At 38.8% G+C, this 24,041-nt stretch overlaps 2 protein-coding genes across 6 annotated transcripts; both read left to right on the top strand.

Moving 5' to 3' along the window:
• The first annotated feature begins 9,220 nt into the window (after positions 1-9,220).
• Positions 9,221-10,740, top strand: LOC115734592 (sugar transporter ERD6-like 5). Its single transcript, XM_030665425.2, has 9 exons — positions 9,221-9,252; positions 9,351-9,435; positions 9,503-9,546; positions 9,655-9,717; positions 9,815-9,874; positions 9,975-10,028; positions 10,109-10,168; positions 10,259-10,373; positions 10,510-10,740. The coding sequence occupies exons 2-8, from the start codon at positions 9,366-9,368 to the stop codon at positions 10,313-10,315; spliced, it is 408 nt and encodes a 135-aa protein (XP_030521285.1). The 5' UTR covers positions 9,221-9,252; positions 9,351-9,365; the 3' UTR covers positions 10,316-10,373; positions 10,510-10,740.
• An 8,334-nt stretch (positions 10,741-19,074) lies between these two features.
• On the top strand, positions 19,075-23,720 carry LOC115734593 (profilin-2-like). Of its 5 annotated transcripts, none has more exons than XM_048282406.1 (4): positions 19,075-19,192; positions 19,502-19,616; positions 19,653-19,675; positions 23,675-23,720. In XM_048282406.1, the coding sequence occupies exons 1-4, from the start codon at positions 19,103-19,105 to the stop codon at positions 23,678-23,680; spliced, it is 234 nt and encodes a 77-aa protein (XP_048138363.1). In that variant the 5' UTR covers positions 19,075-19,102; the 3' UTR covers positions 23,681-23,720. The 5 variants fall into 5 exon arrangements, with proteins under 5 accessions (XP_048138363.1, XP_048138361.1, XP_048138360.1 ...); XM_048282404.1 differs by having other exon boundaries at positions 19,502-19,621; positions 19,658-19,675; XM_048282403.1 differs by lacking the exon at positions 23,675-23,720 and adding an exon at positions 20,168-20,679.
• The last annotated feature ends 321 nt before the right edge of the window (positions 23,721-24,041 follow it).

The following is a 24,041-nucleotide window of genomic DNA, read 5'->3' as shown; positions in this document are numbered from 1 at the left end:
AATGTCAATGAACCGTAAAAATGACAATACCTCCCCTCATTTTGATGCCAAAACTTAATTAGTTTTGAAATTGTTACAGCGCGACAATTGCATCTCCGATATTAGAACAACACATCGACCGTAATTGATACCGGAAAGAAATGAGTAAATTTGAATTGAATTTCGTGTTAAACGAGTGTGAATATGAGTAAAGTTAGAGTACATGCACCGTACCGCCATTGCTCAAGGGTCCACGTTCGATCGGTTGCCAAATTAAACGTTAACCAAACGTTTCGACATATTACGAGAGAGATTTTCAATCACACAAGTCATTCGAAGAATGTCATATATTAGATTTCGCCACATAGTGATGATGTGCATACAAAATATGAAAAAGAGATTATTGTTTACACTCAAAATTTTGACAACCTAATCAGTCATTTATTTCATAAAAATTAGGAATCAACAGTAGTCTATAACAAAAAAAGTTCATTTAAATTGTATATAGATATTAGGAGCATTTGCAAAAATTTTGCATATGTAAATCGGACCGGCTGCGGATGGAGTCTAGGAATGAAATATATCTATCGTCCGTGAAAGGAAAGCTGATCACGTCCTTTCCCCGTAATACCCTGGCCATTTGACTTCATAGAAGTACACAAAGAGGGGAGGGGACCAAGGAGAAAACACCATACTCCTTTTCATTTGCTCGTCTTCCCCATCACCCTTCTTCAACATCTTCAGGCCACTCGGTGCTGCTGTGCGTACAGTCCGGCCGAGTTCCGAGTGAACCCCGTCGACACCGGCAAGTTTCTCTGTCCACATTACGCGCCTCAGGCAGCAGCTGTCCCGTTCTCTCCATAAGCCTCTCGGCCTCTGGCGAGCCACCCAACGGCATCGACGAAGCTCCAGCAAACGTCCGGCCAAGCCTTCAAGCAAATCTCTCCAGCCCGTAGCCCAGCAAAGATAGCTGCGCTCCTCCTGACGAAGCAGTACCACACACACAATTACATATCGTAATTGAGATTGGAAAGAAATGAATAGATTTTTCATCGTGGATTAAAATGACGAGTGGCGCATTAAATTTTGTGACTGAACACATATGAATATGCCAGTTTAAATGCATGCATGCCACCACCATTACTCACTAATCCACAACCGGACTGTTACCAAATTTCCTTTTTTTTTTTTTTTGCATTTCTCCACATATCTGTCGCGTTTTAACATCTCGCAATAACATTTACGAGACATCGTAAACCAGCATTTCATGATGGCCGTATCTTTTAAAGACTAAAAAAGACGTGCTTCCCAGTAGCTGTATAGAAGGGTCGAGATATGATAGATCAACATGAAAGTCACCTCATTGTCAGTCCTTTAAATGATATATGTAGGCTAAGTCTCCATTTTTTTTAGGGGGGAAAAATATGGCATTTCCTTAAAATAATTTCCAGGGAGTCATTTTTCAATAAAATGAAAATATTTTCCGATGTTTGTATGAAGTCTGACATTTAATTGGAAAATATTTTTGTCGTTTGGTAAGGAAAACTTGTTTTTAAATTTCTAATGTTGCGACCTATTTCCCCGACGTGGCCGGAGGTCCATAGGTTTAGGAGTATTGCGAAAACATCTCAGGACTTGAATGATAATCATAATGCACGATCACTTTAGGAAACAACCAACTAGTTAGAGGTACCGAAAGAGAAAATTATAAGTGGTTACCAAAGATGGTGCAAATATTGAGAAATTTTCTCATCATGAGCGTCCACGTCCCTAAACATCCCAAGAGGAGTTCTTCATATTTGGAAGGTACTGTGAATCCCTTCACGATTAACACTCCTTAAATATGTTGCTAATCTTGTCTAATCCTACGTTGCGCTGTTTAGTCTTCGCAATATTCAAATGAGCATTGGTACTTTTAAGAGCCAATGGAAATCTCAAGTGTCTTGATCAGGCTGGGATTGTTGGAGATGATGCGCTTTTTCATTGGACGCCATGAAAATCTCTAAGTGCAAGAAAGGTTGTTTGGTATATATTTTTGTTCCCATGAGAAGGATAGTATAAGTGTCAAAAGCTATGTACGGAGATCATTTTAGTGCCAAAAGTTTCTACATGATCCCTTAAGTACCAAATCGAAGAAAAACTAATCAATTAAGTGCATCCGGCGAAATATTCTGACCAAAGCTGCCACATGGCATTAATAATTGAATTTTTAATCTAAAACGACATTTAAAAAAAAAAAAGTCAATGTGGACTTCTACACTGTAAAATAAATTAAAATAAAATAAAATTGAAATTTAAAAATAAGCTAAAAATTAAATTCATTTAACATGCTAACTTTATTTAAATTAAGCTTAAAAAATAAAGAGGCAGAGAACCAGGAGACCAGTACTTGCACAAGCCATTGCCGCCGCCGCCGCCCCACCATCATTGGCAATGGCCGGCGGTGGTGGGTTGCTGAGCGCAGACGAGGGACAGCAGGCCCTCCCCTAGATTGGGTGAGGACTACCAGCCCTCTTCTCGATCTAGCAAAGGGCAGCCATTGGCGGGGGGTTGGCCTCTAGTGGCAACCCTCGCCCGCCACCGCGCCGGGTCTTTGGCCCCTAGCCAAGGCTCGGCGACCTCGCTAGCCATGCCCCACCCTCGTTGTCCGGTTCTGCGTTTACCCTTGTTTTTATTTTTTTAAAAAAATTAAGCTATTTTTCAATATATTTTAGATATAATTTGTATTATAATTTATTTTTTTGTTAATCTTGCTTTTTTAAAATATAATTTAAATAAAAATTATATTACAAAATCGAATTTGAACAAAATCGATATCGTTTTAGCCATGTCATCACCATGTAGGAAAGAGAAAATATTTAAAAAATCCATCATTTTTCAAAGTTAATAGAAGGACTTGTTTGCACTAATTTGATAAATTTTAGGAATTGATTACACCTTTTTGTAAGTTTTAGGATTCAATTCCACTTTCATGACAAATTTTAGTACCTCTATGGGACATGTTCAATTTAAAATATTTAAACGCATTTCTCTACTGGATGAGCTTCTGACAAATTTTAGTACCTCTATGACAAATTTTAATTAAGATTGTATTTTTATTTTTAGTATTTTTTTCAATTTTTAGATTTTTTTATTTTTTTAAACTAATTAAGTTTTTTTACAAAAAAAATTAAGTTTGTATTTTTTTAAACTCATTTTTTAAATGAGATCCAAACATTGAAAAACGTTTTCGATCACATATCACAATATATATAAACAACCATTATCAAAAACGATTTCCGATTTTTTTTTCTTTCGTCACGGAGTTTCTCCCAACCAAATGCGCCCCCTAAAATGGACTGCATTATGCAAAGTGATGGAAGCATGAAACAGACTCAAATACTGGAGCGAAAAATAAATGTAAAAAAAAGTAGAGCAAAGCATTTTCATGATCACACGGAGACTCGTCCACTCAATCACTAGTCGCGATAAACCCCTTTGACTTTCACTACAAAAAAAATATGAATCTGCATCAGCAGTTTAAGGGCCCGCATGAAAACACTTCAAATTTTTCATTTCTCTGCGCGAAGCCCATCCAGCAGAGAAATGCATTTGATAAAAATCTGATCAAAGTAGAAAGCCGTTTGATAAAAAATTTGACTTCTGGTTGTGTTCTTCAATTCTGAAGTAAAAAATCTTGCCTGATCGTATTTTGAGTTTCATCCGAGAAGCAAAATTTTTTTACTTCTCTCGGTCCAGAATAGCTTCTGTCATGAACTTCTCTTATCTGTCGATCAGATTTTGAGCCTTATTATTCTCTTCCGTCAACGCCCAGTTCTCTCCCTCTTCAACAAATGTTCTCGGTCACGTCCAGTTCTCTCTCTCCCTCTTCAACAAAAATTGTCACTTCTCCGCCTCTATCGTCGCCTCCCGATTCGCACGTCCGATGACTTCTTCTCGCCTGCGATTCGTCTTTTGTGTCGAAGGAAGTCGGATCTGCGAGGTTAGGGTTTCCTCTCTCTATTCCCTCTTCAACGCCGAACATTTCTCTCCGGATCGATGCTCCACAATGTTCTCGGTTAGTCTCAACCACACATCCATCTCCGCCTCCACCGTCGTCTCCCGATTCGCACGTTCGATGACCTCTTCTCAGCTGCGATTCGTCTTTTGTGTCAAAGGAAGTTAGATCTGCGAGGTTAGGGTTTTCTCTCTCTATTCGGCTTCGCTTTCCTCTCACCTCGGTGGTTGCGCGTTTGTCCTTTGTCACCGCATTTTTCGATTCTAAGCGTTGCCTCATTTCGGTTCTAGAGTATCAATCATAGGTCGGAGCCGCCAGAACTTTGAGATCTTTCGGATATTTGGGAGAGAAATCTTGATGGGTTTCGTCTCCCTGTCTTCGAGAACGTGTAAAATTTGAAACTTTGACGTGGAGGAGTGTTGGTACGTCTTCATCTTCATCAAATCCTGCTCTTGTGATTTCTCTGCTACTAATGTGTGCTTAGTTGTATTGTTTGCTTCCGGTTTCGTGCAGCTTGTGGAATTCCAGTTTGTCTCTCTCCCCCTCTTTCATATGGTATAGCTTGTTTCGCTAATCTTGAATTTGCAGGATCGGTGCGCTGTTTTTTGTTGGTTGGGACGTTGTTTTTGAAGTGTGGGTATGTTGGTTTTTTCCCTCCGGGTGCTATGGCGTCTTTGTTCAATTGATTATGCAACATATAGGTGAAAGGAATATATCTACTCTTCCCCATTCAGTAGATCTATCTATATGACTTTAGTAATCTCTTGTTGTTGCGATTGCGGGTCAAGCTTTGGGACATTGATACTCATTTATCTAACCCTTAGAGTCAGACACAATGGTAGTAGCCTCGAGCATAACTTGTGACAGTTTGATGCTATTATGTTATGTTTAGATTGGTTATTATAGATCCTTCTTACCTGTTTATTTCTAGTGTGAGTGTCACTACGCTCATGTGTACATAGACAAATCTGCTCACCTGCTTTAAACTTGGATTGCTTGATAATGCTTACTGTGGTTTAATGCATGTATGTAGGGATTTAATGAGCATCAGATGGCATGTATGTTGACATCTCTTTTTTCAATGAAACTTGTTGCTTCATGCTTTCTGTACACATAACATTTCTTTTTTACGTTCTATTCGATTTCTTGAACAGGAATAGGATCATATAAGCGATACTCTCCGGAAGGATTGCATTTGGTTAACAAAGGTAGTGATATGCGCAACTTTTGCGCTTCCAAATTAATGTTTCAACAGATTGATTATTATGAAATGCGCATAAGCAAGTTCTTTATGGATTGAACGAATGTTTTAATTTATTTTAATGATTTGGCTCATGTTATACTCGATCGCTTTACATTAAATGGCATCCCCAAAAGAAACGGTCATTGCTAAGTGGACCGAGCCATTAACGCAATTATTGGTAAGCTTGATGGTAGACGAGGTTAAGAAGGGGAATCGAACTACCTCTACCTTCAACAAAGCATGGTGGAATAACATTCAGCGCGAGTTCAATAAGCAGTAGGGTGTCAATATTATATGGACAAGTTCAAGAACAGGGCATTCAAACCGAAGAAGCTGTATGGCGCTTTCAAGAAGCTCCTTAACGAAACCTGATTTGGATGGGACAATATAAACAACATGGTTGTTGTGGATGATGAAACTCTATGGGAGACTTATGTGAAGGTATAGCCCGACTTTTGGGATTTTTGTTCTAGCTTCATATGTATGTTTATTGAAACTTGTTGATGCATGTCCCGTTGAAAATGGCGCAGGAATATACCGAATGGGCTACATTTAGAAAGGAAGGGTTTCCTTTGTATCCCCAGCTTTGTGTGGTGTTTGGGGATACATATGCTACTAGAGAGTTTGTATCAGGAAATGTACGGGATGATGGTGCTGGGGATGAATTTGCTGGTAGTGTCCCATTAGGTACACCGGAGGAAGTAAGGGTGCAAGAATCTCTATCAGAAGATAGGTTACATAATGAACACCAAACTGGGCAAGGGTCGGATGATGAACCAAGGGCTACTCCGGTTCCCGAGAAGCATAGGTTGAATAGGACTCCAAATTTGAAGAGGAGGAGAAAGAGCACTTCATACGAATTTGACCGCGCATGCAAAGCCATTTCAGAATCTCTCCAATTTAAAATGGCTCAATCATCACATACATCTGTCACCTCACAAACCCCACAGCCTGTAGACCCCTACTCCATGGGAGCCTTCATTGCCATCTTGAAAAGCATGCCCGACATGGAACCGACACTTTTTTCCAAAGCTCTAAATCATGGTTCCACAAATGTTGCTTGGAGAGAGGGTTTCATCTTGATGGAACCCGAATGGCGACGTTATATGCTTGATTCTATTTAAGTAGATGTTAGCATATGTTATGGATTTCTACGTGGATTTATAAGATTAAAAGACCTATGTATTTGAGACATTCTAGCTTAGCTTTTTTGTTACACAACTATGGTTATTTTGTGGCTGGTTTCCTCGTTGATATTGAATTGCGTAGTTATGTGTTGACTATTGATTAGATTTCTTTACTTGTCAACAGATAAAGTCTTTCATTTCTTTATCTCTTTTCACCTTACAATATCGTGTGGTGTCGTCTATTGATGCCTTTCGTTTTATAGGAAATATGGAGGGAGTTAGTGCGGTAGCTTCGGTTGGAGGAAATGAACCAAGTTGGGAAGACTTTGATGATGACTATTATCATATACTTATGGCATGGTTGTGACTTGGTAAGCTACACATAGCTATGCGCACGAGAGAATCTATTAGGGACAGTGCTTTGTCAAGAGCGTAATGGATCGTGGAAATTATTCATGGATATTCTGATAGAATATATGAAGCATTTAGAATGGAGATGCATGTTTTTCTTAACCTATGTGGATTGTTGACTGCAAGAGGTTGGTTGGGTGATAGTCGATATCTTAAAGTAGATAAACAAGTCGGGATTTTCTTATATCTAATATGTCATGGTAGTTCCAATAGAGACTTGACCGAGAGATTCCAGCGTTTAGGACGGACTATTAGTTGGTACTTTAATTTAGTTCTAAAAGCAGTTTGAAAAATTGCAAAGGAGATTATTGCACCACCTCCCTTTGATGTTGTTCCACTGGGGATTCTTATGGATCATAAGCATAAGCCTTACTTTAAGGTATGCTTCTTTATTCTTGCTTTGCACCATTAGCATGAAATATGTTTATAATGTTGGTTAACATTGGACCGTGATAATTGTGACAGGGGTGTGTGGGCGCCATTAATATCACTCATATTGATGCGAGAGTACCTGCTGCACCGCAGAACCGTTTTAGATGTAGGAAGGGAACTACCACTCAAAACGTATTGTGTGTGTTCATTTGATATGAAGTTTACATTTATCTACGCTGGTTGGGAAGGATCCGCCAACGATTGTCGGGTGCTCGCGTCGGCACTCGAGGATCCCACACTACAATTTCCCCGACCCTCTCCAGGTAATTGTTTGCTTTAAAATGATTAATTGTCCTTGTGAATTTGCTGTGATCGTATATCATGATTAAGACCTTGAATGCTTTGTTATAGGTAAATACTAAATGGTGGATTTTGGGTATGCATCAACTCCAGGATTTTTAACACCTTTTAAAGGTGATCGGTATCATATAAATGATTTCAAAAGAAATGCGAGACCAACAACGGCAAGAGAACTTTTCAACTATAGACATTCTTCGCTTAGGAATGTCATTGAGAGATCCTTCAGGTAGTTAAAGAATCGTTTTTGGGTTTTAAGACGCATGCCGCCATTTTCACTTACGAAGCAAGTTCATATTGTCATAGCATGTTGTGCTATTCATAATTACATCCGTGACCAAAACAGGAGGGATAGAAACTTTTCCGAATATGGAGATCCTGAGTATGTATATGAACCTGGGCATGATGAGGTTCCGGAAGATATTATATCAACCGAGGAGGGAACCGAGATGAGCATTCTTAGGAAAAGTATTGCCAATAAAATGGCAATAGACCATGGTATGGATGAGATTCCATGATTTTGGATTGCTAACGTTCGTATTGTAACTTTTGCTAATGTGATATTATATAAGCTAATTGTATATGGCTTTTTGAGCTTGGCCGGTGAAAATCCTACGATGAATATGTAAATTTTGCCCCTCGAACCTGGTTTTCCTCCTAATTCCTTCGATGCATAGCTATTTGGGGATTCCGAGACTTATTTTTGTGGCTCAAGATGTCAATCGGAGTAGTTGAAAATGGGCTGGAATCTACATTGCGGTATTGTTGGCCTGCAACTTTTATCTGTTAGTTTGAAGCTGCATTTTTTCTTGACAAGTCAAGAAAGAAATCTTGGGCAAGCTAGGTATGTCTGCTTCACCAAGTAGTATAAATCAGTCTGGACTTGTTGTTACCATGTAATGTAATAAGTTGTTTCTTTGTTGTATCTTAATCTATTTTTTTATGCTCAAACTTGTATAGATGCTTGCTGCCTGTATGGGTTGGACGTATACAGCTTATTGCTGAAATAGGATTAAGATGGCATGATTGCTGCAAAGTATTAGTTAATTTATCTATCATCTAAATTCAAATCTTCTCATTATTTTCCTAATTTCTTTGCATTTTGTTCCTTAACATACAATATAACATTAACCCTGTATGTTAATCAATAAGCTTTAGGGGCATATCTTGTATTAAGGACTGCAGAGGGATAAGTGCAGTCAGTTACAATTCAGATTCTCTATATAAATCTTTCCCCTATCTTCCTCATGCTGCAGTATTAACTTTTTGGTTCGATACTGACAATGGGAGGACTAATAGCAGCTTTAGTAAATGGAACTCTAACAAATGTGATCGGTTGAAAGTGTGTAAGTATTCCATGAGCTATTGACTTTGTAAAATATCACAATTCATTGGACCAAGTTACAATTACTGTATCTTGTGATGTAGACAATGTGGCTTTCTCAAATACTTTCCACAGTTGGATGGCTTTCTATAGTATTGCTAAGGTTCCTCTCCTTTCTCTTGCGTCTCCAAATCCGCCTTATAGGTGGCCAACACATATGTAACCTAACTCAACTTATAGCAAATGGAACGGGAAATGCTTTAAAGAGAATTTACCGATAACTTCCTAAGTTTGGTGTGGTCAGGGAAGATATTGATTTCTGTATCTGTTCTTCGGTTACATGACTGTGTTCTCATATGCTATACAAGTATGTTTAAGTTGGCTAGCGACAGAAAAAAAGTTTGTAAATGTGTTTGAACAAAGATATGCTTGTTCATTCACAGTGAGCTTTCCTTAAAATGCATATAAACATTTCTACACACATCTACATGCAATGTTGTCTAGTGAGGACTTACATTTTCCATTCATTTCGAATCTTAGATAGGACTTGGACTGATGCGGCTTCAACAGTTTGGTGGAGCTAGCGCTTTCTCGTACTATGCAAGCTCCATTTTTGAATCAGTTGGTAATGGCTTCTCTGCTACTTCAGGAAGTGTGAAGAAATAATCACAACAAACTTTTGTCCATTACAGATTTTTCAAGTAGCATTGGCACCAGGAGCGTGGCTTTTGTCTTGGTAAGCTGTTTCTCTGTGGGAGAATTACCTGATTCTCAACTATGAAATATTATCATGAAATATTGATTCCACACGTTGCATTCACAAATAGTTTGACATGTTTTGTAGATTCCAAGAAGGGCAATTACCATACTGTTGACTGATAAAGCTAGACAACGACCGCTTTTGATGGTTAGGAAAAGAAACTCGTTCTTTTTTGGTTCCAAAAGGAATCAATCACCTGAAAGTTGAAATTGAGCTTGAGCTTGAGCTTAATCTCGGTTTGCAGGTTTCTTCTGCTGGAATGTGCTTAAGCAGTTTAATACTAGGATTGTCATTTTGGATGCAGGTTAGCTCTACTATCACTAAATCAACCACTAGTACCCTTGGGGTTCTTGATGACTACAACTCACTTTTTGTTCTGCCATTTTGTTACCCCTTGTCTACAGGATCTGCACCATGGCAAGGATGTCATTCCAATTTTGGTTTACCTAGCTGTATTGATAATAATTGCTCCGGAGCTTAGTGAATCCTAGTGTATAACCATGTAGTGAGTTTTGCTGAAGTTGCTGAATGCAATCAGGCATATTCTGTATCTCTCTCATTCGGCATGGCGGGACTGCCATGGATTCTAATGTTCGAGTTGCGAATTGTCAATTTTTTTAGTGATTTTCATGATGACTGATACCAAATGCAACAGACCATTGACCGCTTTTCATTGCCCATTACGTAGATATTCCCAGTAAATGTAAAAGGGAGAGTAGGAAGCATTGTGACGTTTGCCCACTAGTCCTGCTCTTGGATCATGACCTACACTTTCAACCTCGTGTTCGAATGAAGCGTGCCCGGTATGCTCTCTATCTCTGTCGACTTGGTTTAGTAGTGTCATCTCAGAGTTTGGAGCGAAAGCATATGTGATGCCGCATGGGCAAATCAGATGCATTATTTGAGAGTTGTTTTGCATATGTACTTTGCTTTTTCCAGGAACATTTTTCATATTCGCGGGCATTTGTGGTTTAGCGATCCTGTTTACTGCAAAGTTAGTGCCCGAGACCAAAGGGCAAGCCCTGGAAGAAGTGCAAGCATCGCTTGTTCATATTTCTGCAGTGAGTTAAAGTAATGTGATCTTCTATTTAGTCTAAAGACATTACAATTGCGCCTAGTGGGATATCGAAGGACACTTGTAGGATTGACATTTCGTTCCTGATTGCAAACAATGAATTAGCGATTTTGTGTTGATCTTGCATTTGCAATTGGTGAATATATATCCTTAGAATATGGGACTCTATAATCTGGTGTATGTGTATGTCTTGTGCTTCGGACATTTTTTGTTTTAGGTCTCTAGTTTTATCCACAAAGTGGTAATTCACAATATGGACCGCTTAAATCTATTTCATCTGAGTTTGACCAGAAAAATCTTTTTCCAATGTAGTTAATATCTATTTGTGGTAATCATCCTATTAAAATGGCCTTTTTCTTCTGTTCGCTCCATCATCTTTTGACAAAACCTCTAGAAATTCATATTCAACTGGGTATGTTTCAGAATATGCTTCCTTTTCTGTTCCAATTTGCAACAAAAAAATGTGATCGGTTCTTGTTGAATTCATGTTGAGGCGTTTCTCTTTCCATGAAGTCCAGTAGTTATTTGAAATCTCTGTCGCCCCATTTTACTTATTCAAAATTTTCAAATGAAGCAATCGAAATGATTCTTCTTAAATTTTTGCTCCTGCTAGTATTATGATGAGTCGTTCATCTACCAAAAACTTAAGGATCAACAAATCACTGGAGGAAGAAATGTTAGAGCAAAAGGCACAAAAAAAAAAAAAAAACCTTATGGCCATTTTATTTTTGGACGTTTTTTGGTTCGGTCTCTGGTTCCGTTCAGTAGCAAGCTGCTCGGCAAGGGTGGGCTGAGCAAGGGGTTTCGCGGTTTAACCACGAACCATATTTGCGTCGGGGCCGAGTTCATACACAAATATTGCGCCCCAACTAATTTATTATTTTCAAAATCCCACCGCGCGAAAATAATAATAATCCAAATCTAATATCAACTAATTCGCTTATGAAAATTCAGGCCATCATAGAAGGGCTTTGGTGGTGAGCATCCAACGGCTGATAAGAGTGGCCACGAAGGGAGGAGCGAGGTTCGTCGAGCATTCGATGGCCGTCGACGGTGGTCTTCCGTCCTAAAGGAGGGACGATCTTCGGTGGCTTTAGCACGCAAGACATCAAAGAAAACCTGTTTGGTCGTTCCCACGATCCTGATTTGTTTTTCTGGACATGGCGACTCACTAATGGCGGTGGAATCGGAAAGCTTTCGCGGGAAAGACATCGTTCCCGAAATGGACTCATTCTCTCGTATAGGGCTGAAAGAGGACGATGAAGAGAAACCAAACTCAGTTTCTCAATTTGCCTAGTATGTTTTTGGGAGGAGCAGGGGCATCGTGTTTTTCATTTTGCCCAGAAATGAAAGATGAGAACAAAAAAAAAATGTTCTAATAACATCTTTGAAGTAGAAATTTTCACCCATTATCAAACGAATTTCTATTTTAGAAGCTGAAATTTCGAGTTATTATCAAATGAATTTCTATTTCAGAAGCTGAAATTTATGTCGGTTATCAAACGCATTTCTCAACCAGAAATCAACTTCTGAAGTAGAAATTGAAAAATCAACTTCTGCTCAAAAGTAAAAGCAGAAAAACCAACTTCTTGCTAGAAGCCATTCTCAGTTGGAGAAGTGTTTTCATGTGCACCCTAAGTATTTCGATCATAAGTCAAATAGCTTCTAGGAGTGGAACACCAGCTTCCTCGACATAAGTTTCATAAAAGAAATAAAGAAACGGCAAATGTCTAAGTCCATTTACAAACTAAACAACCTTTCTTGCACTGAAGATTTTCATGGCGTCCAATGCAAAACTGCGTCAACTCCAACAATCCCAGTCTGATCGAGATACTTGCATCAAGGGAATGCAAAGATTCCTTCTAGTAAGGAATGATGCGATCATTACGTGCCTAATAACCCGCCTTGATTAAGTCCTCGCCCACCCTCTCAACAACTGAGTTGCACAAATTAAAAGTACTGGGGTTGCAATATATGCCAATGAGCAACGCCGCACTTGTCTTCTTGATGGTCACATCTTCACGCAACTGAAATCAAATAAGAACAATTAAGTGATGGGAGAGAAGCTATAGATTAATATGAATCCTACAAGCAATTGCAAAATGCAAAATGCAAAATTGTAATTAGGGGGTCCAAATGTGAATTTATGAATATATATATGCTTAAGTCATATATCTTAACCACCCCAAAATTAATATACCCAGTCAGCAAAAAAAAAAAATTAATTGTCATCGATATTTTTTTTTATATTTTCACGATAATTTGCCACATATATATAAAAATATACATTTTATATACAACGTGTTGAAATTCTCTTTTTTTAAAAAAAAATGATGTTTCGGCGTTTACGCTTGTTTTTATTTAAAAAAAAATTAAGCTATTTTTTTCAACATATTTTAGATAGAATTTATATTATAATTTATTTTTTTGTTAATCTTGCTTTTTTAAAGTATAATTTAAATAAAAATTATATTACAAAATCGAATTTGAACCAAATCGATATCGTCATAGTCACCTCATTACCACGTAGGAAAGAGAAAATATTAAAAAAATGTCAGCATTTTCGAAGTTAACAGAAGGACTCGTTTGCACTAATTTGACAAATATTAGGATTTGATCACGCTTTTTTTTAATATAAATTTTAGGATTCAATTCCCCTTTTGTAGCAAGTTTTAGGACCTATGTTGGATATGTTCTTCTTCTTCTTTTGAATTTTAGCTTTTTTATTTTTTTAACTAATTAAGTTTGTTTTTTTATGTTTTTTCCAATTGAGCTTTTTTTATTTTTGCAAACTACTTACGTTTGTATTTTATTTTTTAATTTTTTTTTCAATTTTTAGCCTTTTTTTTTAATTACTGACTAGACTTTCGGCGAGCCACATCAGTTTCAAATATTAGTAAAATAAATGCCACGTTGGATTATTTGACAATGTCTGTCAAAGTTGGCAGTCAAACGATTGTTTTAAAAAAAAAATTGGAACAATTCGGATGAACTTTAGCACTAAAGTTATCTCCGTACACAATTTTTAACACTTATATTGTTCTTTTCCCTTTTATTCCTCGAAACAGAAAAGGAACATTAATCTGTTCGTGTATGTCCTTTAATTTTTCTATTTCTTGGAATATATCAGTGGCCAAAGAATATATTATAAACTTTTAATTTTGGGTCCTAGGCTTGGCCAGTGTGGATAGGATTTTTGGTGTTGGGGACTAGGGCATGAGTGCTAGGGTTCTAAGCCCGACCTTGATAGACCCAAGTCTTAGCGTCGGGGAGCCGAGAATGATTACCAGGGACTCGAGGGACTCGGGCACTATTGCCGAGGCTTTGGACCTAGGCGCCGAAGACTAGGCGCAGGTAGCTATTAACACCCGATTTTTAATCAAATTTTCTTTAGAAAAATCTTTAAAAATCATAAAATTGCAAAATCAACTTTGGAAGCCTTGACCAAGCCCAAGGAACCAATTCTGAACAAAAAAAAAATTTCGGTATTTTTCGCATTTTTTAATATTGTCGGTATATTAGAAAATAACCCCAAAATTACGGAAAAAAATAGCATTTGTGGCCAAAAAATATGAAAAAATAGTTAATATTTTTACTTTAAATCCATTTTCATTTTTGCCTCTTAAAATTGAAAAAATTAAATTTGAGATCATATGTTTCTTCACAACATAAACCCAAATTGAGCTTTTTTTTTTGGGTCGGAAACCCAAATTGAGCTTGAAAAATACTTCTTGCGTCAATTTTTTTTTTCACTCCTTTTGAGTCATGTCGTTTGCCGCTAAGGCGTCACATTGCATTTTAGTCCATTTGTTTGGAGATTAGTTCAATTTTGGCAAAAAGGGCCTAATTGCACTGAAAGTTTTTAGTTTAGTCTCTAGTCTTAAAAATAAGTTCAATTGGTCATTTTAAAAATAAACCCATGCATAGATGAACCTTAATCCATAAGTTTTTCCGCGTTCTAAACATATTGGTGAGGTCAGATTGACAAGAATTGGTCATTAAAAACCCTAATTGATCAAATTTTATAATCGGGTCAAACTTATGATTTGGGGGTTTCACATGAATTCATACCAATTTAACTCAAAATTTCCATTTCTAGATGAAACACATGCTGAATAATTCAATTTTGGCCTCACTTTTGTTGAATTTGGATGAAAAATGAGTCAATTGGACGTATTTTGGGCATTCGGGTCAACTGGGTCGGAAAAGTCCGACCCAGTCAACCTTTTGACCGTGCTGACCCATGATACCCTGGTATGCATCTTCTTCTTCCCTCAGGCTATTTCCCGTGCAGGCACCGCCTATGGAGACCGAAAATGGCACGGAAAATTGAGGATCAATTGGACCACAACTGAAGAAGCCTAGGGATGGGCTTTGTAGCCCTCATAATTCCGGTCTCGAAGAACCAGTTTGTACCCGATGAAGCCGCCGGAGCCCGGACGACGAGGTCATTTTCCATTACCGGTGACGCCTCAAGAAAGGAAGAGAAAGGCAGCATGGAGAATGCCCATTTCCCCGACCATTTTGTACACGCCTGAGCAAAAAGGAAGCCGGCCGGAGTTACCCAACCATTCTCGGCACTGATTGATGATCATGCACGTGTGTGCACGTGAGAACCACCCCAACCGAACCCCTCTCACGGCGCCAAACTTTGAAGATGGTTAACAACTTGAAATCAGTTTGAGGACGGGGGGATTCAGTTACCCAAAAAAACAAACATAACAGAGGAACGAATAAGCAACGAACAAAAAAAAAGATAAGGAGAGAAAAAAGAGGGAGGGGAACGCTGGTTTTGACGGCCATAGCCGGAGAGAGGGAAAAACTCAAAAAATCTTCAGCAGCTTCGTCACTCCACGGCAAGCAAAACCGAAGCTTCTTACGCATCCCCCGAGCTTTGTGACACTCTAAGGAAGCCCTAGAACCCAGCGGCATCACGTTTCTTCACCAAAACAAGTAAATACCGTTCAAGCTTTTAAGCTCGGCCTCTAATGGTAACTCGTTGATCTGTGCGTGTTTCTTCGAGATTTTTGTTTAAATATCATCTCGAGACCTCTCTAAGCAAGAATCCATGTCTTTTTTGCATTGATATCACTCGAAACCATCCGTTCGACCTTGATGAACTCGCGGACCATTTGTGAACTTGCGAGCTTGTTCTGACCAAAACCGAGCCAATCGGTCCTTCAGAAAGCATCCCTGACCTACGTTGATGTTGTTTGATGTGCTGGTTGCGAGTTTAAGCCTAGAAAATTGCTGCTCAAATCTTGAATGGAAATAGTGATTGGTCAAGCTCAGTTAGATTAGTTCTAGGGTTTATTTTGAGCCAAATCTGAATTATGATGCATGTTAGATGGTGAGGAGTTGAATAGCCTTGAGATCGGGAGAAAACAAGAACGTTTAGGTACTGGTTTTTTGGTAGCGGGCGAGGTTCCGGCGATTCTGGCCAGAAAATAGATGTCCGGTCTTCTTCCCGGCAATTAGTTGACTGGTCAACGATGACGTGGCACCACGTGGAGTAAGCGGAAAGTTTGTTAAAACCAATTTTTAATAACAGAAATTAAAAACTGATTTGACGGTGGTTATTACCACGGGTTGACATCGTCGCTTTTGGAAATAAAAAATGATTTTTAGAGTAAAAATTATTTTGTGATCGTATGGTCTACGTTTCACCAAGAGACACGATCGTGACCGTCCGTTTCTTTTTTGGAAAAAATTCAATTCCAAATCGGAGGGTCTCATGTCGCCACGTGGCACAATCATAGACGTCCATTTGAATTTCAAATTTTTGGAGGGCAAGTGAAAATTGCTTCAGAAACCCTAAAACCATGTCGTTTTGGGGAGGCTTTTGAAAACGCAAAAAATGCCATCGTTTTTGGTTTGTTTGGACCCGTACGGTCCGGGCCGGGCTCCCGCAATTTGTGGTCCAGGTCAGTCCGACCCGGTCTAGATAATTTTTTAATAAATAGGAAAATGTTTTTAATAATAAAAAAAATAGAGAAAATCATTTAAAAAATTCATAAAAAATTCCAAAAAATTCCAAAAAAATTCAAAAAAAAATCTCAAAAATTAAAAAATGGGCCATTTTGACTGCCCAATCCTATTCTCGATGATTTTTCCTCATGATTTTTCTAGAAATGATGATTTTACCGTTAAGAGTAAATTGTCTCCTACGAATTCTCGAAAATTCCAGAAAATCCCAAAAATTAGGAAATTGACCATTTTGACTGGCCAATCTTATTTTTGGTGATTTGGCCTTCCAATTATTTTTGAAATGACGATTTTGCCCCTCATGGGCAAATGGCTCCGAAACTTAGTTAAATCTCAAAAAGTGTCAGAAATTAGAAAATGAGTTATTTCGACTAGCCAATCCTATTTCTGACACTTTCAATTCTGATTTTTTTTCAAAATTGACATTTTTACCCCTCAAGAGAAAATTGTCTCCAAATTCTCTTGAGACTTTTTGAAAATAACAATTCCACCCCTTATGGGCAAATTGTCCTCAAATTATTCCCAACTCCTTCCGAACTCCGAACACCCTTTCTCTAAGTCATTAGGGCTTTACTAGGGATGCCCTTTACTGATTTTATGCATTTTATGTGCACGTTTGGATCATTGATTTGCGCACTTATTTTACTAATTGTGATTTATAGGTAGATATTCACATTTGCATGAATTCCCGGATATACTCCTGGTTAGAAAAATCATCTAATTTAGGTATTGAAAGGGGGTCAATAAACGACATTGGTGTGACTAAGTCTCCATTCCCAAATCTCTGATTTCATATGAATCAAGCGACTTCTCCCACCGTCCGACAAGGTTTTCAATCTACCTTTTCCAAAGATTTGTGGCGACTCCGAAGCATGCACATGTACGCCCATATCACCCGACCACGTACTAAAAGGTCGAATTGTCTGTAAATCCTACCGTCGCGCGAGGTGAGGACTTGAGAGAGTCCAAGCCGATCTATACATCACCACGGATCTATGGAAATGAGGCAATCACCTCTCAACGCCCGTCCCCTCATCCCGGATGGGTTGCAACAGTAGCGAGGCCCCAAGCCCTACCTCGATGGACTCAAGCCCACTGCCATGGGCCCAAGAACAAGCGTTAGGGTTTTTGTGCCCAAGTGCAAAGTCTCTAGTCGAATATCTGAGTCTAAGTCACATTTTCGAAGATATTTTTGACTTCTTGAAGTGGTCATTTACCTGGATTTACACATAGGCTTTTCGTTGACTAGAAAAAGATTTTCTTTGATTCATTTTCCTAACATATCCAAATGCCGAAAAATGAGGAAAATATGTTCCCAGTAAAAAAAAGGTGACATAAACGAGTCCTCACGTAAGATTTTCTCCGACAATGGACATGTCTTTATTATGGAAATTCTATTCGTATTTTTCTCTCCGTATCTCTCATCAACCTAATCCACGTTTAGAAAGAACTTTTGTGCTAAAAAAATTTCACAGAAATATCAATACTAGCCATAAAGCGAAAAAAGCTATTCACGATTACATCTAATAAATCAGGATTAAGTCCTTGATTCATTTGGGTCAAATTCTCCATCAATCGCTGCATCCATACGGAAATTTATCTTGTAACCCTCGAAAATTACGGTAAGAGAATCACAATTAATTACGAAATTCGGAATTACGAGTATTTGTCTCCATGATTTCGTAAACGGATCCCTTCATATTGTCTCCCTACACTTGATTCTAGAGACCGACCTAGATCTTCCCTTCACCATTCAATCTCCTTCATACAACTGGTAGGTTGCATTTGAGTAGAGTCATAAATGGTGGTGGGATTATGCAAATTAAATACATGCATGGTACCACCGTTATTCACCGATCCATGTTCGGTCGGTTACCAAATTCAATGAGTCAATAAACTGTAAATGTTAATTGAGCATTTCAGCATATTACGAGAGATTTTTCAATGACACGATACGTTTGAAGGGTGGCATATATTAGATTTCGCCATATGATTATGTGCATACAAAATTTGAAAAGAGGTTATGATAACGGAAGTGAACATGCCAGTAATTTTACTCGGGAAATACAAATATATCTACTCGAGAATGACATAATAATTTTGTTTGCATTTTAAATTGTTATTTTGTCCATTATTTAATGATGAAGAAGCTTTAGTCACTTTTTAGCCAATATTGATGTGGTTTTGAAACTTTTTTGATGGTCGGAGGCTTTCTTTCTCATATGTGAATCATATATAATACGGAGAGATATCGAGAGATAAGTATGAATGGAATTTCCATAATAAAGAACCCAAGCGGGATTTTTATTTTATACAATCTTTTCCCTTTTCTCTTTTAACAAAAAGGGCGAGCATAATATTCAAACCATTAACGCGAGCTTCCGTGCCCTATTTCTCCCTCCATTCTTTCTGTTTATTCTTCTTCTTCTTCTTCTACTAGATTACTATAAAGATTACTTGTTGTTCAAGAAGATGAGCTCGTATGAAGACAAGGCATATCAAGCTGCTGCTATCATCGGCCAAGACGGGAAAGTTTGGGCCCAGACCTCCAACTTCCCTCAGGTTCTTCCTCTCGTCCAACTTCTTCAATTTTGCCTGTTGTGAATTCTCTTGTTGCGGTAGAGTAATTAGTCTCTCCCAACAAAAAAAACTCGGTTCGGAGTACAGCGGCTTCCTGTAAGCGATTTGATCAAAAAGGGGCAATGCAGTATTGGACGGCATTCATCACTTGCGAATCATGATTGCTCTTCTTTCATATGATAATCTTCTTTGTTATTGGTTGGATGTTGGCGATTTGATTAAGAAGGGGAAATACAGATTGGCCAGTATTCAGAATTGTGATTACAGGACACGGATTTTATTGTTCTACAGGTTAAGGTGGAAGAGAGAATTGAAATCATGCGGGAATTTGATGAACCCGGGACGCTCACTACGATGGGACTGTACCTTGGGGGCACCAAGTACGTGGTGATCGGAGTTGAACCAGGTGATGTTATTCGGGCAACCAGGATAGTTGAACCAGATGATGTTACTCGGGCATGGAAGGTAATAAGTTTGTTGCCTCCCACCTTTTTGTCATTTGCAGCGGTCTTTATTTGGCCCGCTTGGATTATTCTCTTATTTCAAATGCATTGTTGGACACGATATCCACTGCCACGCCCATTAATCAAGGAGCAGGCACATGGAAGGTAACAGTGATTGTTTCAGATTGATTAAGTAACGGCTCTATGACTAGTCAAGCAAATTGTCTTGATGACACCGCGGTTGCTCTTTTGGGTGCAATGTTTTGATAAGTTAGGCAGCAATGGCATTGGACATCAGTGGCTATGCTTGTGATTATAGGTTTTACTTCATGAAGTATACTAGCATCAATGTCGGCTTCAACTCTTCTTTGCTTGCTCTGAAAAGCTAGTTTCCTCAACTATTTTGTCTCGAAGAGCTCGCAGCAAGATGTCTAAACAATTTTGCATTTTGTAAATAATTGATAGCTCCTCTCCCATCACTTAGTAGTTCTTATCTGATTTCAGGGGCCTGAAGGTGTAACCATCAAGAAGACAAGTGCGGCCTTGGTCATTGGCATATATTACAACCCTGGGATTCTTAATTCGTGCAACGCTATTGTTGAGATGGTGGGCGAGGACCTAATCAAGCAGGGTTATTAGGCACGTCATGATCGCATCATTCCTTAGTAGACGGATTCTTTTCATTCTCTCGATGCATGTAGCTTGATCAGACAGGAATTGCTGGAGTTGATGCAGTTTTTCATTGGACGCCATGGAAATCTCAAGTGCAAGAAAGGTTGTTTGGTTTCTAAATGAACTTAGACACTTGCCGTTTCTTTATTTCTTTTATGGAACTTTTGCCGGGGAAGCTGGTGTTCTGCTCTGAGAAGCTATTTGACATCTTATCAAAATATTTAATCTGCAAATGCTGATTCAAATCCCTTCTAGTGAAGGTCGAAGGCGTTTATGGTGACTGGTGATTGACTGGACGAGTTTTCGTCGGATCATGAAAATGCTTTCCTTGTTTTCATCTCAGCTTTGTTTCAATATCCGATCATCTGCAGTTGATTGTTGATGGGCAAGAGAAATCCTTTTCTCATAATACTGGGTGCTCTACGGTCCTCCTTAATCTGTTTCCTTGTTTACTGTCTTGTAGTTACTGCATGTGGAACCGAAAGTTATCTAGTTTTTTATTTAGATGTCTTGTGATCACTTCAAAATGGGTACATTCCACGTGGTGAAGATGGTGATCCTTTTCGCTCCTTAAAATGGTTGGACACGACACAACCAGTATGTATGTGGTTGACCCACTAATTGTACGACACGGCTGTTTATCTTCTCATAATCCCTGGTTTCAAATTTTTAAAGGACTGGCGCTTATTTATTTATTTATTTTTGGTTGCTCTTTATGCATATGTAGTCCCGGAATATGAACAGAAGAGTATTTTGTAACTGGGTTTTAGGTGTTCTTCTTCGATCCTGTATACTTATCTAGGATAACCCTCACGGTTGTGGGTTAGCTTGGCACCGTCAGATCATTGAGAGATCGTTGAGAGAGAACATTATTTAAGCAAGTTGGGGAGTTTGACAAAGAGGAACCTGGTGCCCGTGCCAGGATCCTCGGGGCTCGGACTCAGGTTCGGTGTCCGGTCCAGGTCCATTGAGGTTGGGCTGGGGACCACGGGGCCCGTGCTTGGGTGCCCGTTTGAGCCCGGGCTTGAGAGCTTGGTGCCTTGGTTTGGGTCCACCGAGGCCAGGTCCGAGTGCACCAAGGCTGGGCCTGGGTCCATCAAGCTCGAGCATGGAACACTCTCACGATCCCGAGCCTAGCCTCAATAAACCCTGGCTCATAGTTTGTGGACCTTGGCCCGAGTGAAGAGAAATCGGGCACCGGTGCCGACGTCCCAAATCCCGCCTCGGTGGACCCGAACCGGGGCACCTTGACTCTAGGCACAAGCACCGGGGTCCCAAGCCCAAGCTCGATGGACCGAGGCTCGGGTGCCGGGTACTTGGTCATGAGCATTTAGATCTTAGGCTCTGTCGCAACAGATATCGGCTTGGCCTCTGTGGACCCAGGCCCGGGCTCTGGGGACCGTGGCACGAGCATTGAAGTCTTGGTGGCTACTTCTATGGATGCGAGACCGGTACTTGTGCTTAGGTCCGTGATGCTCCAGCCGGTCCATCGTGGCCAAGCCAGGTCCACAAAGGCTCAGCTCGGGACCGACATGCCGATGCCTTGTTCTCCTGGCTTCCCTTGTCAAAGATACTAGTACGCGAATACTAAACGTCTCTCTAGAAAAATGAAAACAAGTTTTTTTTGTACCAAACGACGAAAATACTTTCCAGTTAAATGTTAGAGTTCATCCAGGAAATCATTCAAAAATGATTTCCCGACAATTATTTTATAGAAAATCATATTTTTTTTCGAAATAAACAGAGACTTAGCCTTCTCAGATGTTCTAACGGACTGACAATGAGATGATTTGCATGTCCATCTATCATATCTCGACCCTTTCATAGTATTCCTGGGCAATTGGGAAGTATCTTTTTTTATTCTTTGAAAGATATGACCGTCATGAAATGTTGATCTCCAATGCATTGTAAATATTATTGCGAGACGCAAAAGCGCAACGAGTGAGCCACCTCAACTTTTTTTGCTAAGTTGCTTTTAAAAACTGTCTTAACTATTTTATAAGTTTTCTTACAAAAAGAAAAAAAGGATTAATACCACGAAAAACTCTAAATTGGTACACCCGTAACAAATTTATCCCAAACTATTTTTTCGACCATAAAAAACCTCAAATTGGTATACTTGTGATAAGTTTTCTCCCAACTGGTACACCTATGATAAGTTTAACCTCCGTTAGTGTTCGTTAAATCTAATTGTCAAATTATTGAGTTGAATGACATATGGCGGTTTATGGGTGTACCAGTTTGGGATTTTACCATATGTTTTTTTATAGGTATATCAATTTGGGGATTTCCGTGGAATTAACCCAACTTAACGAAGGGTAAATTTATCATAAATGTATCAGTTTTAGGGTTTTTTTTATGGTAAAAAAAATGGTTTGGGGCAATTTATCACAAGTGTACTGTTTATATTTTTTGTGGTAAAAAAATAGTTTGGGGTAAATTTGTCACAGGTATATTAGTTTGAGGTTTTTCATGATATTAATAAAATAAAAAAAGCAATTGCTTGATTCTCTATATTTGAAAATGTTAGAAACGAAAAAGTTCTTAGAGGTCCGGCACTTATGGTGAATTATTTTGTTTTTGCTCTTTATGCCTATGTTAAAGTAATCTTCATCCCGCGGACACTGCTGACGCGCTCATCTTCTTAAACATTAAGTAATCTTCGTAGTAATCTTCGCACTCCATCTTGTATTCTGCGAGAGTATAAGGAGAAGACGAAGAAGAAGAAAAGGAGAAAGAAAGGAGGGAAAAATAGGGCCCAAGAGCTGTCCTAGTTTCAATATTATGCTCGCCTTTTGTTATAAAACAAAATGCCGACGATGAAATCATACGCTACCTCAATTGCACTATGAAAGTGCCCATAATCGATTGGTTTGCACTTTTCTCGGGATTGTCATATAATCTAATGCAATATAAATGTAATATAAATAGAGTAATTTCTAGATTACAGTCACCTTATTTGCGTTAATTGAGCAAAACAAGCTAAGTAGCACCGATACTAACACGTGACACGCCGACACGACACGCCGACACATCATTTAAAAAAAAAATAGAGAATTTCAACACATTGTATATAAAATGTATATTTTTATATATACGTGGCAAATTATCATGGAAATATAAAAAAATATCGATGACGATTAATTTTTTTTTTTACTGGCTAGGTATATTAATTTTGGGGTGGTTAAGATCGATATATGACTTAGGCATATATATATTTTTGATAAATTCACATTTTGACCCCCTAATTACAATTTTGCATTTTGCAATTACTTGTAGGATTCATATTAATCTATAGCTTCTCTCCCATCACTTAGCTGTTTTCTTATTTGATTTCAGTTGCGTGAAGATGTGACCATCAAGAAGACAAGTGCGGCCTTGGTCATTGGCATATATTGCAACCCCGGTACTTTTAATTTGCGCAACTCGGTTGTTGATAGGGTGGGCGAGGACTTAATCAAGGCGGGTTATTAGGCACGTCATGATCGCATCATTCCTTACTAGAAGGAATCTTTGCATTTCCTTGATGCAAGTATCTCGATCAGACTGGGATTGTTGGAGTTGATGCAGTTTTGCATTGGACGCCATGAAAGTCTTAAGTGCAAGAAAGGTTGTTTAGTTTGTAAATGGACTTAGACATTTGCCGTTTCTTTATTTCTTTTATGAAACTTATGCCGAGGAAGCTGGTGTTCCACTCCTAGAAGCTACTTGACTTC

This window comes from Rhodamnia argentea, chromosome 7 (assembly GCF_020921035.1).
Source record: "Rhodamnia argentea isolate NSW1041297 chromosome 7, ASM2092103v1, whole genome shotgun sequence".
NCBI classification, from domain to species: Eukaryota; Viridiplantae; Streptophyta; class Magnoliopsida; order Myrtales; family Myrtaceae; genus Rhodamnia; species Rhodamnia argentea.
This window is presented reverse-complemented; position numbering and strand designations above follow the sequence as displayed.

Bases quoted from the DNA above. Each gene is read 5' to 3' on its own strand.
- LOC115734592 (XM_030665425.2), top strand. From the start codon at position 9,366: ATGCGGCTTCAACAGTTTGGTGGAGCTAGCGCTTTCTCGTACTATGCA. The intron at 9,436-9,502 runs GTAATGGCTTCT...TGTCCATTACAG, and splicing joins CTCCATTTTTGAATCAGTTG to ATTTTTCAAGTAGCATTGGC. The intron at 9,875-9,974 runs GTTAGCTCTACT...CCTTGTCTACAG, and splicing joins GATTGTCATTTTGGATGCAG to GATCTGCACCATGGCAAGGA.
- LOC115734593 (XM_048282402.1), top strand. From the start codon at position 19,103: ATGAGCTCGTATGAAGACAAGGCATATCAAGCTGCTGCTATCATCGGC. The intron at 19,193-19,501 runs GTTCTTCCTCTC...ATTGTTCTACAG, and splicing joins AGACCTCCAACTTCCCTCAG to GTTAAGGTGGAAGAGAGAAT. The intron at 19,641-20,155 runs TAGTTGAACCAG...TTATCTGATTTC, and splicing joins TGTTATTCGGGCAACCAGGA to AGGGGCCTGAAGGTGTAACC.